General features: G+C 43.1%; 4 protein-coding genes across 8 annotated transcripts in view; 1 reads left to right on the forward strand and 3 right to left on the reverse strand.

Moving 5' to 3' along the window:
• Window positions 1–64: 64 nt before the first annotated feature.
• On the reverse strand, window positions 65–7,227 carry rapsn (receptor-associated protein of the synapse, 43kD). The gene is made up of 9 exons (XM_035157541.2): window positions 6,642–7,227; window positions 6,131–6,522; window positions 5,119–5,457; window positions 4,292–4,450; window positions 3,034–3,132; window positions 2,831–2,953; window positions 2,529–2,582; window positions 2,222–2,421; window positions 65–2,107 (listed from the first exon to the last, which is right to left on the reverse strand). The coding sequence occupies exons 2-9, from the start codon at window positions 6,353–6,355 to the stop codon at window positions 2,035–2,037; spliced, it is 1,272 nt and encodes a 423-aa protein (XP_035013432.1). The 5' UTR covers window positions 6,356–6,522; window positions 6,642–7,227; the 3' UTR covers window positions 65–2,034.
• A 367-nt stretch (window positions 7,228–7,594) lies between these two features.
• kbtbd4 (kelch repeat and BTB (POZ) domain containing 4) lies at window positions 7,595–10,986 on the reverse strand. Of its 2 annotated transcripts, none has more exons than XM_035157828.2 (5): window positions 10,876–10,986; window positions 9,637–10,103; window positions 9,397–9,538; window positions 9,155–9,261; window positions 7,595–9,027 (listed from the first exon to the last, which is right to left on the reverse strand). In XM_035157828.2, exons 2-5 carry the CDS (start codon window positions 10,096–10,098, stop codon window positions 8,167–8,169), a joined length of 1,572 nt encoding a protein of 523 aa, XP_035013719.1. In that variant the 5' UTR covers window positions 10,099–10,103; window positions 10,876–10,986; the 3' UTR covers window positions 7,595–8,166. The 2 variants fall into 2 exon arrangements, with proteins under 2 accessions (XP_035013719.1, XP_035013720.1); XM_035157829.2 differs by having other exon boundaries at window positions 9,637–10,106.
• Window positions 10,987–11,966: 980 nt separating this feature from the next.
• LOC118109198 (protein FAM180A) lies at window positions 11,967–12,885 on the forward strand. The gene is made up of 3 exons (XM_035156104.2): window positions 11,967–12,128; window positions 12,317–12,390; window positions 12,490–12,885. The coding sequence occupies exons 1-3, from the start codon at window positions 12,062–12,064 to the stop codon at window positions 12,835–12,837; spliced, it is 489 nt and encodes a 162-aa protein (XP_035011995.1). The 5' UTR covers window positions 11,967–12,061; the 3' UTR covers window positions 12,838–12,885.
• The window catches only part of ddb2 (damage-specific DNA binding protein 2), a 71,794-nt gene continuing 71,002 nt past the window's right edge, over window positions 12,876–13,667 (reverse strand). For all 4 annotated transcript variants that reach the window (XM_035156102.2, XM_035156103.2, XM_035156100.2 and 1 more), the window contains 2 exons: window positions 13,497–13,542; window positions 12,876–13,396 (listed from right to left, as the gene is read on the reverse strand). In XM_035156102.2, the coding sequence (XP_035011993.1) occupies window positions 13,152–13,396; window positions 13,497–13,542 (291 nt within the window). In that variant the 3' untranslated portion in view covers window positions 12,876–13,151. The remainder of the gene's footprint in view (window positions 13,397–13,496; window positions 13,543–13,667) is intronic.

Raw genomic sequence — 13,667 nt, forward strand, 5'->3', positions numbered from 1 at the left:
GTGCTTTATGAATATATATTTGAGTTTATATAAAGAATGTTTAAAAACAACAAAGTAGTGACACTTAAATTCACTTTTACTTTATTTCCCATATTGAAATGTCTCCACATCCGACACATGGATTAACATGGTTTGACTCGATGCATAAATATATTAACAAATGCATTTTAGTCAAGACTCTAAATCATGGAAATCAGCTACATGGTGTCTAGAAAAAACAACAACAACAATTCTACATGTATTAAACTGAGTTATTACTGCATTAGTCCTCTGAGGAGGAGTTTAAAAACAGAGGTAGTTTAAACTGTTAAAAGATGAGCGGCTGTGCTGTTGGAAAAAAAAATCGTTTCAGCACCTCAAGAACAAACAGTGAAAAGAAAGTCGCCGCGTGTTACACTGACAGGTAAACACACAGTCGCAGTACCCGGATGCACTGACCCCAGAACAGAGAACCAGGCGCTGCTCCTGTGTTCGTACCGGGAGAAACGTAAGTGCTCGTGCAGTAAAGGTAAATGTGTCTCTCTCTCTCTCTCTCTCTCTAAAGCTGTGGACCGACTCACATGATGGAAGAGAGAAAACAGTACGTGTACAATTTTGAAGCTAAAGTTTTGATTTTCTCAACTTTGCCTGATCAAATAAATTTGTCAAAAAAGGTTAATAGTTTGTTTAAATTATTTTTGTTCCTACATTAATGCATTTTTATATTTCATGCTTTATAAGAGTCCTGTAAAGAAATTTTGTATCATGAACTCTCTGATTAAATAAGTCACTTTTTGAAGAAAACCTTTTGTATATGAAGAACCTTGATTAAGCAACGGTGATTTCGTCTTTTTAACCAAATCACAAAATGTTTAAAATAAACAAAGGAATATTGAGGATAAAGCCACTGAATATTATGAAATACTATGACAAACAGTTACATAAATACAGTTACATGGATACAGGATGGGATCGATATATAATCCAACCTTGTTGCTCGGCGCTGTAAATATCACATGCCACATTTTAACACAATAGCTCAGCTTTTTGGCTTTCGCCCTCAAAATCACAAAATGCCAAGAAAATGATCTCGATGTGACGACGGAGATCTGTTGACTTATTATTCATATTTACATACGACTACAAATATGAAAACACACCATTACAACAGTAACTCCTCTGAATAATCGGTTATTTAGAGGTTTCCTTCTCAACAGTACTTCTCCTTAAACTATGACAGTTGATGTGAGAGTTAAGAGTTGATTAGTTAGTTTCCAGAAAAGGAATTTCATTGAACACAATGTGTGTTGATCTTGCTCCTCACTCTTTGTGAAGAAGGGAAAACAAAACAAAAAACAGCTGCATGGACACGTTTCGTAAAGACATACTAGTTTTTGAATGGTTAAGAGATTTTAGTTAGCTGTGGGTTTTACAAAACACCTCAAATAAATCAAACGAGAGATTTTTACAGACAAAATATACTACAAAGAGATGTACTACAAAAGAGTATGTACACGAATACGATAATAAATATAACAAGTATGAAATCAGTCATGTCTCTGTGTTCTGGATAAAAAACAAATCTGTTGTGTAAAGAAAAAAATGAAAGGAAACCCTGCGACAAAGATAACTGAGATTTCACTGAATTCCTCCAAAGATCTTTTTATCTCACTTTTTCATAAACAAATCTAATACATAAAATAGCAAATACACTAAGTTATAAATGCTCTTTGGACAAATGCTCCAAATGTTCAGTCATCAGAAACAATGTGGTAGTTTAGGTTCTTTCTTCCTCTGCTTATATATTGAAATATAACTCTCAGCTTCCGCCTCTCACAGACTGACGTCTGCACGTAAGATGGACGCCTGGATCGTGACCTCAGAGCTGCACTCCGGGACGCCCTGGGTTCAGTTCAGCATCAGAGCAGTAAATCGTCATTACTCCTCGAACATCTTCAGCACATCCCGAGGCTGCCTGCTTCTCTCAGATCAGTCAGGAGCCTGCGAGGCCTCACGCTGTGTCGGCAGATCCAACGCACAAACACGTTGCACCAATCAAACAAATCCAGGCTTCATGGACGACTTGAAACATTTAGGACAACCTTTCGTTCCGTTTGTCTGCAGACACCTGAAGAGATAGAAGAGCAGAGGGTCAACCCGAGGCAAGAGTTTGTGCTATTTGCGAAAAATGCACAAGTCAAAAATAATACAAGGCAAGAATACGCAATGCAAGATCACCCACTTGAGATGGAAAATGTGGGAACAGGGCAAGGACTGCAGCTTTTGGTCCCTGTCCCCGATGGACTCTCCACACATGCCACAGTAGAGCTCCAGCTCCTCGACGCACTGCAGGAACTTCACCACCTGCTCCCTGAGCTTCTCCTCCTGCCCCCGGCTCCGATAAATCCCCTCGCTCAGGCAGTGAACCTTCAGTGTGCACAGCTGGACATGAGCACAGGAAGAAGACTGTTAACAGGACACGTACTGCGATATCAGAAGTGAACCTGAGCCATTTGTCCTGTAGGTTGTAATTAAAGAGCATCAGATACCTTGTTTCCCATTCCGTCTGCTAACTCCTGAGATCGCTGCAAAGAATCAAGAGCCTGGAACGGCAAAGTGTGAGAGGCACTGTCAAAATACTGATAAATACTAGGAAACAACTCAAACAGCTGTGTAGACACTGATATTTTCTTAAAGTTGTACCAAAAGCGTTACATACAATGTTAGCCTGACAATTTAGTGCATTTTTCTTGATTTCTTTCATTATATTGTTGATAAAAAGAAATCAGATATTTGAGAAGGATTTCAGGAGTCTGGAACCAGGCTTTTATTTTTATTTAATTAAAAGTACCTTGTCAAATTCTTTCTGCAGAAGCCAACACTTTGCGACGCCCAGATAAACTTGTGCTTGTCCCAGACGGTTTCCGATCTCAGTCATGATACCCAGGGCAGACTCGTAGCGAGGGAATGCTTTCTGGAAGATAAATAACAAATTAAAACATTTGCGTGTGGACGAAAGACCTAAAGAACTTTGCACTAAGAGTGGCTCCTCACATCAGAGTCCTGCCTGCAGCGGTGTATGTCTGCAAAGTTCACTAAGCACAGAGCCTGCAGAGGACGGTCGCCGTGCTGCAGAGCAATCTTCATAGATTCCTGTAGAAGCAGGAGACAAGAGGTGATACAAACTAATCACAGTGGAGCTCAGTGACACACACACACACACACACACACACACACACACACACACACACACACACACACACACACACACACACACACACACACACACACACACACACACACACACACACACACACACACACACACACAGCTGTGCACCTGTTAAACATTTTGAATGTGATTTCTCATTACCTCCACTAAGGAGCTCAAGTTTTTACACAAAAACTACATAAGCGATTTCCATGAAAAAATGCTGTGTCGGGGGAAGGTCATGACCCTAGAAGATCTCATTAAGTATTGGTTTGGATCGGATGGGGTAGATCCAGGAATTGTTTCCCACTTTCTTTAACATTGTGAGATTTTTTGTTGATTTCTCAGAGAATAATTCATGGATCTTGAATTATTAGGAGACTATGAGTCTGTGTGCAGATCCCCAAAAAATCTGGATGTAGTGAATTTTAATGTGGTTTCAAAAGGGGACTGTTGGATGTTGGTGTTGGTATGCTGTTCATAAAATATCAATATATACTTAATTTAGTGTAAAAACCTTAACCTTTCTGATTTATTCTACTTAAAGCAAAGATTCTTCAAATTGCTTTTGTTTATACTTTAAGAACAGAATTGTTACCAATCATAAGAATAACACGTAATGTAATAAACCATAGTTACATTAATGTCATCCAGTGATGGGGGATGTGAGATGCCCCCCCCTCTTCCATTCTATAATCACAAGATGTGTAACATGTTTGTCTAAATGTGTCGGGCAGATGTAATAAAGCTGAAACGCGTCCTGTTGTCTTCTTACTATACGTCTGCGCTCCAAGGCAATGACATCAAGTTATTTTTCACCCTGTGTCCAGAATTAGAACAGAGTGGGGCCTAAAGCCGCCCTCTTCATTAACACTTTAAACCAGCGCCTCTGTGAGCATATTTCTGTCCAGATCTGAGGCCTCGTACGACACAGCAACTGGCGCTCGCACCTGTTGGCAGCACAACATCTACAGTATCTGCGGCTCCGGCGTCGGGGGACAGCGAGTTTGCTAAGGAAACCTAAACTGTGACATTCTCCGCACATTATGTAGGTTTGTCTCCCAGGACTGCAGTCGTGTGTTGGACGGTTATAAAACAATACCTCACAGCACTCCATGGCATCTGGCAGGCGCTCCAGTTTCCTGTAGGCGACAGACATGTGGTACTGGCTCATGGCTCGATACTTGAGGCTCCAACCCTTGCCGTAGTCATTGACCAGCTCAGCTGCTTTGCAGGGGAAGAAGAGGGCTTTCTCATAGTCCTGTTGGCAGATGTGAACAACGGGTAAGACCTTAAAGATCACTACTACGAGTCAAACTTTGACAATGTTCAAATAAAGAATCTGAGGAGAAAAGGTGTTTGTTGGCCTGTTTGCTAAAGTATCACTAACAAGCATATTTAGTTTTTTCTTTCATTAAATAATGTGACGCATGAGTGCATTCTTCAAAACCCACTTCATCACAATCCCATTGAAACCAATCCTCCCCGGGAAGTCGAGGGCTTACTCTTACAAATCTCTGATGTCAAGGGTACTACATAAGCCCCACCCCCACCCCCACCTCCCGTGCAGCCAGCCCACTCACTCCGCCCTTGTTTTACAATGCCCAGCACTACATGAGCTAACCATTGATGATGTTTGCTTGGATGCTCTGCAGTGTTATCATACTCTGCAAATACACTGGCAACATCAGTACCAATTGCACAATCAAGTCACACGTGCAGCCTGAATAACAAACCTCAGACGTCTGCAAGCATCTGAGTATTTCAGATTGTTTTAACAAGCTTGTATTCAGCTTCCTGACCTAAAATGTCTCATCCAGGATCAAAGGCAAGGACTGTTTATCTTTGTGGCACAAATTAAGATCATCAGAATAACATTTACAGCTGAGGAACACAATGTCATTTCAGTAAAAGCAGGATATTGAGTACCTTCAGATGGACGTAGATGTTTCCCAGACTGCAGCAGACCCTGCATTCCAGCATCTTGTCGTCATTGTTGTGTGCGTAGCGCAGGGCCTTCTCGTAGCTCTCCAGAGCTTTCTGGAAGACACTGAGGCCCAGGAAGGCGTTGCCCATGCTCAGACACACCTGTCCGTTGAGCTGCAGACTGACAGTGGTGCCCTGCATGTTTAAGCAGGTCTTACAGTACGAGACGGTTTTCTGGAAGTCGCACAGCTTCTCGTTGCTGCGGGCCAGATTGAGGTAGCCCTCCGTCAGGTAGTCCGGGTCCTCCATTTCTCTGGCAGTGTCGATTTGATCGAGGGCATACTGGGGAGGGAGGTGATTATGTGTGAAGCGATGGGAAACTAACATTTAGCAAATAATAATCGGTTTAGTCTTAAATTCAAACAAATATCTGTTGTTCAACTCGTCTAATGAGGTCAAAGACATAAGGACGATACTTTATAAAGTCCTGTGGGATGATTATGTCAACAAGACACCCCACACTGATACTCAGGTTGCAGGGCACTTATTTACTCTGCATCGTGTGGAAGCCACAAATTAACCCATGCTTCACAAGATCATTGTAAATGGAACGAAGAGAAGTGACCTTCGACCTCCTCTCCGACTATTATCACTTGGACTCAGCAGAAATATTGCTACGACAGCATTTGGCTGTAGCGATCCCCGGGCAGATATGATGACATATAATATTGTTGAGATGTGCAGTGGCATTTACTCAAACACACACACGCAATACTGCTGTTTGCACAACACGAAAAATGATCGGAGAACTAAAACTGTGACTGTGATGACTTTTCAGAGACCAGTTTTTCAGAGTAAGGATGTTAATGAACGTTTTATTCCAACACTGCTCATATCCACATTTTCCCAAATTAAACCTTTTTAGAAATGCGACAGGAAACTTATCAGATGTTTTTTGGTTGATCACATTGCATGGAGTTGTTGTTTGTATTGTACAGCTTTTTCAGAGGCTTACCTTGAGCATATCTTTATATTTTCCCATCTCGGAGTGAGCTGTGATCAGGCACCCCAGCACCCGAAACTTCCCTCCAGGATCTGAGGTCTTCTCCAGCACTTTTGTCCACACATGCAGGGCTTTGTCTGTCTGGTTGGACTGATACAGCTTCAGGCCCTTCTCTATCTGCTGCTTGGTTTGGTCCTGGCCCATCTCTGGTGCAAGGCGCCTCATAAAAATATTCATTCGTTTAGGCCATGCAATTTCAGTGAGGCAGCAAGAAAGTAGATCCTTGCCATGCACAGTACAACTCCAACGAAGATTCCTTGAAGATGATCCTGCAAGAGGACGGTGCCAGGAGGCCTACCGGGTCCTGCTCTCTCAGCTCCGACTGTGCTGAGATGGAAAGGAAACTGGATCCGTTGAAGTAAAACGGCGACACCCCAAGATCATTATCACCAATCGCTTTGTGAGGAGCTGGAGTGCCAGAAAAATTGCTTCCCCATTTAACCATGCAGCGATCCCTACTCACCATCAAGTGTTCAAAAAGTCTGCGTCGGATTTCCGTTTGAAAAACTCCAAAGAAACACGTTTCCCAGTGGAGTGCTAGCAGTGATATCCCAGAATATCTACTCCCTCCACACCCCAGCGAAAGGAATCTCAGCACCCCCTCCACCTTCCTCCTACTGCTGGCGCTACAGCAGATGGCCTTGTCACTCTAGACCATGTGTCCCTTCAGGAATTCTGTCCTGCCCTCAGCAAGCAGTCCCAAGGTCACTACAGCTCCTAGCGATCTGCCTTCACACTAAACCTCACCCGCTGGACGGCAACTTTTTACATCTCGACCCTCTGGCGCATTAAAAACACTCATCCACAAACGGATCTGACCAGACTCGCACGTGTGGGATTTTATACCGGTGCTTTAAACGGCTTCATTTCCCAACATTAAGGCGGTGCGTGTCAGATGGTGCTGGTAGCGGCCGTCAACTCCAATTGGGATTTCTTATGGAGGCGCATATGTGCCCCCAGAAACCCCCACCCCTCATCTCGGCGTCAGCAACTGATGCTTAGAATAGTTCACCAAGTCTGACATGTCACTGGGTTTGGGTTTCAGTCTCCACAGCCTCCTGAAACACATCAATGGGATCAGAGTTTTTGCCTGTCTGTAGTAGCTTTCTCTCCTTCAAACAGACCCCCACCCAACCCCATCGCACCCCCCCCCACACGCCCAAGGACACAAACAGGCACCTTTTTAACCACCCCTCCATTCACAAGTTGCATTAGCAATCCAGAGATAAATACAGCTGGAGGTTATGCCTTTTTTTCCTCTCATGAGCCACACGGCGACAAAGTGAACACTTTCTAAATTCATTACTGTACAATTGCAACAATGAAAGATGCTAAACCCCCGGTAATAAACATCATATTAATAGTTAGAGATGGTTAATGCATTTAGGCTTAAGGGTCATAAACATAATCCAACAGTAATAACGTGTAGATATATTTGACATTTACATCAACAGCTTAACTTGAACATGTACATTTTACATACAAAATATACAATCTTAAAACAGGAAATGTGAACATTTGAAAATTTTGAAAATCCTCCGTTAGCATGTTTATGCACATTGACTTCAAATATGAAATGGGAGGATATTCAGCCAACATCATAAAGATACACCTGTTCACACACAATACATTGAAGGATGTTTGATGTTCAGTGAAGTTTCTTTACGCTGAAGAGTTCATGCGTGTTAATAACAAGCAGTGCACAAGAAACAATGTTGATGACTTCATCACTGGTTACAGCACTGCCACAATCTTCTCAGCTAAAAGATCCACAATGAGACACACTGCGAGCGACACACAACACGGCACTGTTTTTACTGGTCAGCTGAATGGAATGAGTGACACAGAAACCAGCTGGGTAAATACATTTAGCTCAGGTCTTCACCCAGGATGTCTGAACGGTGAAGTCATGGAGAGTTTATCCATCAGTCTTCCCTGATTCTCTGCGGTCAATGTGTGGACCACACTGTGAGCATATAGAGGACAGGTCAGGCCAAAACAAACTGCCAGTTTGTGAGCAGGATTTTCATCCCTCTGATGACAGAGACCACAGACGTAGCCGGGTTAAACTTTAGTGTGTTTGCGTCCCCCTTCTTACATTTGTCCCTAAAGACATATATGCAACCATTGCAGCTGGCCACCTTCCACAGAGAGGGGATGCAGCTCCACACCTCAGGGAAGCGCAGGCGGGTGAAGCTCTCCAGCAGAGGGTTGTAGCACACCAGGGAGTCTCCTTCTGCTACGATAAAGATCACATCCATGTGAACAGCAGCATGCATGCAGCCGGCGAACGGCAGCATGTAAGGTTTGATCTGACACTTCTGGTTGGAGGTGTCTAAGCACTGAATGAGACGGGATGGCTTTGTAAAAAAGTCCATGTCATTCTCTTCCCCTCCGAGCAGGTAGATGGTTCCTCCCAAGTTGACTCCAGCCGCCCCTGACACTGCAGTGTCCAGCTGGCTGGTCTCTGTCCACATGTTGTCCTTCACCGTGTAGTAGATGACGGCGTTAGAGAGTGTGTCCTGCAGTGTCTTGCCTCCGAGTGAGTAGATAGCATCCTCTGTAGAGACCGAAACCATGGTGTGGTGGAGGCGGTCTCTGGGCAGTGGGGCGCAGCGCTCCCAGTCCATGGTGTGCATGTTGCACTTCCACATGCGGCGAGGGATAGACCCCCCCACCACGTACAGGTCTCCTCCGTGTTTACAGGCAGCGGTGATCTGATGGCATAAACTGTTCTGGCCGCTCACGCTGATCGAATCGTCCTCGTCACAGTGGAGGGACACAGCCAGGGAGTGAGTCCTCGTCTCCTCTTTACCGATCAGGTAGATGTGGACATTCTCACCAATTTCCTGTGGAAAAAGAAGAGGAAGAGATATCATTTTCCCAGATACAAACAATTTGAACAGACAAATATTTAAAGCATCTTCTTTAAGAAAAAAAAATAATAAATTCTCTTGATTAAAAAAAAGTTGTCACCTTGAGATTTTCTTGGAGGATGCAAGAAAACTCTTCTCTCTCCACCTTGTTGTGGTTTATCCACGACGCGATTGCCAATGTTGGTTTCTGGGAGCTCGGAACACCATCTGACCACAAACACAAGACGTTTTGATTCCTATTCATGGAGCTCCTTGTTTTAAATTAACAGCAAAAAGTTAACAAACTTGACTTGAGACAGGTAACCCAGTAAACCCACTTAACAAACAAACTGGCAGCAATACCTTTGAGTATATCCAGGAGCAGACAAAGAGGCAGATTTAGAAATTCTTCAGTCTGATGCAGTTGGGCCAAGTGGATTTTAGCACAGTGCTTGGCAGCAGTGTACAACTCCTGGTCACTGTGTCTGTCTGCAAGCCACATCACCTGGAAAGAAAAAATAAACAGTAATGATAAATCAGATCTGAATTCATCATTGCTACATTTTAAATATTGATAGACCTGAGAAAGTGACAGTGACTTGCCTGCAGGCAGCTGTTAACCTCCACTGTCCGCGAGAGGAATCGGGAGCATTCCTCAAACAGAGCAGTCAGCTGGTACATGTCTGCCATCTCATAAGTGTCCTGCAGCTCCTCCACCCTCAGCTTAATTGTGCCGTGGTAGATGTAATCAACCAGCAGCTGAAAGACGGTGGCGCTCACATCTTTCAGCTCAATTGCGCGGTTGTGTGACTCTTTTAAGTTTGAGGTGAACATGGAGCGGAAGAAACTGCTCTGCGCTGAGAGCACAAGTCGGTGCAGGTGAAACTCTTTGCTGTCCACGTTGATGGTGACATCGGCAAACAGGCCGTCCTCTCGGCACAGATCCATGATGCTCTTCACCAACCGGCTGGAGTGGGAGCGGTCAGTGAACGTGTATCCCAAGAAGTAGTTCTCCTCTCCCACAGAGCCGCCGACACTGAGGCCCCCCTCCTCGCTGGACTCCATCTTTGCTGCTGGCCCGAGAAAAAACAACAAACAGCGTATCAAGTTATTATCTATCAGAAAGAGAAACAGAACTGAAACAGCTGTCAAATGCAAAACCCCTGGTCATTAAGGTTATAATCAGTTTTATTCAACTATGGGACCATGATAAACACAGGGATGAGGAAGACATTTAACAAGTACAAAATGAGCTTGGCAGTAGTCTTTAATGGTCAAACTATTACATAATTAAAGTATTTCAAACAATCTTTAACAATTTCCTGTTTGCTTATCAGCTGATATAACAAAGCCAAACTCCTAAATTAATGTAGGTGTGGTTGAATTATCCCTCTGGCTTTGTTGAAGCTACTGACCGTGGTGCTGTTAAATTATATTGCGTTATATGTCATTTATCCATCGGTATCAACTGGGAGAGACCAAAATATTATCGATCAGTAAGACTAGATGTAATAATAATAATAATAATAATAATAACAAACAAACAAACATTACAACCTTTAAAATCGTCACGAAGTTAAATCAATAGCTCACGAAAATAATTTAACTAATAGTGAATATATTCATCATAAGTGTAGGATTTACTGTTGGACTGTTTTAGCCTTGACTGATGTTAATGTTTTGATTAGCTAGCTAGCGTTAGCACAGGCGGCAGCTCACTGGCTAACGCTGCTTCTCGCGTGGAAGTTCAGTCATATCGTGGAAGTAGAGATTTTAATACTAATGTGCACGAGCCACAGGAGACGTGAAGCTTCACAGAGAAATAAAAACAAGACGAGTTACCTTCTTCTTTTCTCTTCACTACTTTATCACTCAGGACCACAGACTGCACCGGAAGTCAATAAACTCCACTGACTGTCATCCACTGCTGCTACCGCCCCAGTGTGGCGGCGCTGTGTTACTACAGGGGGCAATGTTTACTTTGTCCACGGATATAAATAAATACACCAGTGACTTTATTTACTTGGTAGAAATTTAAAAAAATACTGCTCCTCCAATACCACTGTCCAATATCATATATGTACAAAACCACTGTTCAGTCCTGGATGTTTCCAGGTAAAGTAACAAGGTTTCTTCGATAATAAATTCGTCAATGTTCTGGTCAGAAAATGACATGAAAGCTCAGAGCTCATCCTCTCGGGCTTTTCCAGCTTGATATAAAAAATGCAATATTAAATCTCATGTGTTACTTTTTTATTTAAGGGACAAGATGGCTGGAGTGAATTCGTGCAGGCTTCTTTCTTTTCAGAGCTGACATCACCTTCTGAATGAGGTGTCTGTAAAGTGTTTATGGGGGATTTGGTTGGAGATAATTAGATTTTATTGACATTATATATGTTAAATTCAATCCTCTGCATAAAATGATGGAAACAAATAATACTTGCTTACTTAACTCTTTCTTTCTTTGACTTATTTGTGGTGATTGAGACAGACCCTCACTCTCAGTTAATCTACATCACTTTCATTGATGTTTGTTATGAACACACACGAGAAATCTCTCCTTCAAGTACAGCCTTAACTGATACTAACTGAATTTTATACAAATGGTAAATGAATGGTAAAAGGTCCGTATTTATGTAGAGTATCTATGTGCAGCACTTTCTATATGAGAAGGGGCAATTTGGGGTTGATCAACCTGCTGACCTTCTGGTTAGAGGATGACCGCTCTACCCCGAGCCACAGCTGCCCCCCAACAGCAAAGGGTGAAATTGTCAGTTTCCTCTGTGAACTTCTTGTCCTACTAACTAAAATGTGTGGAAACCAGGAGGAGGCCTTTTGAAAAAATGAATGCCGTCTGCTTTGCTTCACAAGCCAACTGGCTTTTGCTCCCTTTTTCCAAGAAGGAAAAATGCTCGGTATTTCAGTGTGATGTGCCTCTTCCTGGACTCACTGAGGTGGTAGAGGGAGCGCAGAGGTGAGAGGGTTGTGCTGGATTATCTGTCGCTGATAATCAAGAAGAATAAACACGATGAAACTGAAACTTAAAATCTGCCTTCAGGTATTTTTGTGGCTTTGGTCTGAACAAGTGCTGCGAGGTGAGTGGAAACAGAAGATTTTCTAACAGAGCTGTGGATAGACAGTTTAAATGTTATTTTTTCTATTGTAACTGCAAATGTTGTGTATTATGCATTACAGCTAAAAACATGTGTCTAGCACCGACAGATAATCGTCAGTACGTAGTTTAATTTAGGTTGCCGTTAAACTCCAGTATTTTCTACTTTAGATGTGGCAGCGGGCACAAGTCCAACTTCTAAAATGACTGACTCACCAGTGTCTGATGCAAACCTGATGTTTGAGGTACTTTGTACAAACCTCTTCCTGCAGATACATTTTATATATCTGAGCAACTTCTACTTGACTTAGTGCCGGATGCTTCTTTTATTCTCCTGTGTGCAGCTCCTGCTGGGCGGGGTGGAGGTCGACCAGGATAAAAACATCCTCCTGCTTGATAAGGAGATGGCATCGATGAGGTCGGGGCGGGCCTTCCTGTCTCAGATCAATGATAATATTCCCAGAAAGCGTGAATCCATGGTGCAGATGGTGGACGCGCTGGAGGAGCGGGGGACGAGGCCACTGACTCAGGCGCAGTTTGATAGTCTCGTCCTGAGCATGGTGTACTCTGCCCACCAGGCCTGGCACCAGGAGAGAGGAGAGGAACAGGCGGCCTGGGGCAGGGTGCTGCTCCAGCTGGCCAATGTCACGGTCCATGAATTACGAGGAAATCATCTCTACAGTTATGCCTAATACACCGACTGCCAGTCTTTATGAAATAAAAGAGCATGTTATAAACCACTTGCCTTTATTCTTCCTTTATATTATTGTGTATTTATAACATACTCAGTGTGTAAAAACAAAATACTTAATTATTACAGAAACCTGAACCTTTTTATTGCTAAACAGTAGAAAAACATCTTTGAAAACACACAAACTTTCCTGTTTTAAAACGGTTTGTAAGAGAAAACCTGAAACATTCAAACAGTCCCTGCAGTTAGAGACAACAAACAGTAAACAAAGGAATGTGAACGTGAGTTTTTTTAAATTCCTGAATATTTGAAAGTTCACTTCTTCCTCATCTGAGCTTGTTTTTGTTTGGTCTTGGTCTTGGTATCACATTCTTCCAGAGAAGCCAGTTTCCTCTTCAGCTTTGGATCCACAGCCGGACGTCTCCGCTCCTTGTTGGAGCTCTGCCGACTCCTCCTCTGCCGTCTCAGACTGTCCACTGAGGCTGAGGTGTCCTCCTGCTGCTGCGTGTCCCCATCGCTGATCAGTGACTCGTTCCTGTTCCAGACTAGAACCGTCAGGCCTGCGAGTCAACACGATGCAGCTTTAGACAAACAATCCAACATTTCCTCACACTGATTTAAATCAAACCATCAGATAACTGAAAAATCTGAAACACTCACCCATTCCAGATCCAATCACATCACCCATGAGATTGAATTTGTTGATCTGGAAATACAAAATTGAAGGTGTTTAGTTTTGGTGTCTTATCGTTTTTCTCTGGTGCTTTTAACACTAGTGCAGTGCCCTATCTAAACATGCCTGTCTGGAATGTTTTTTTTTGCTTGGCCTGT

This window comes from Hippoglossus stenolepis, chromosome 5 (assembly GCF_022539355.2).
Source record: "Hippoglossus stenolepis isolate QCI-W04-F060 chromosome 5, HSTE1.2, whole genome shotgun sequence".
Lineage (NCBI taxonomy): Eukaryota > Metazoa > Chordata > Actinopteri > Pleuronectiformes > Pleuronectidae > Hippoglossus > Hippoglossus stenolepis.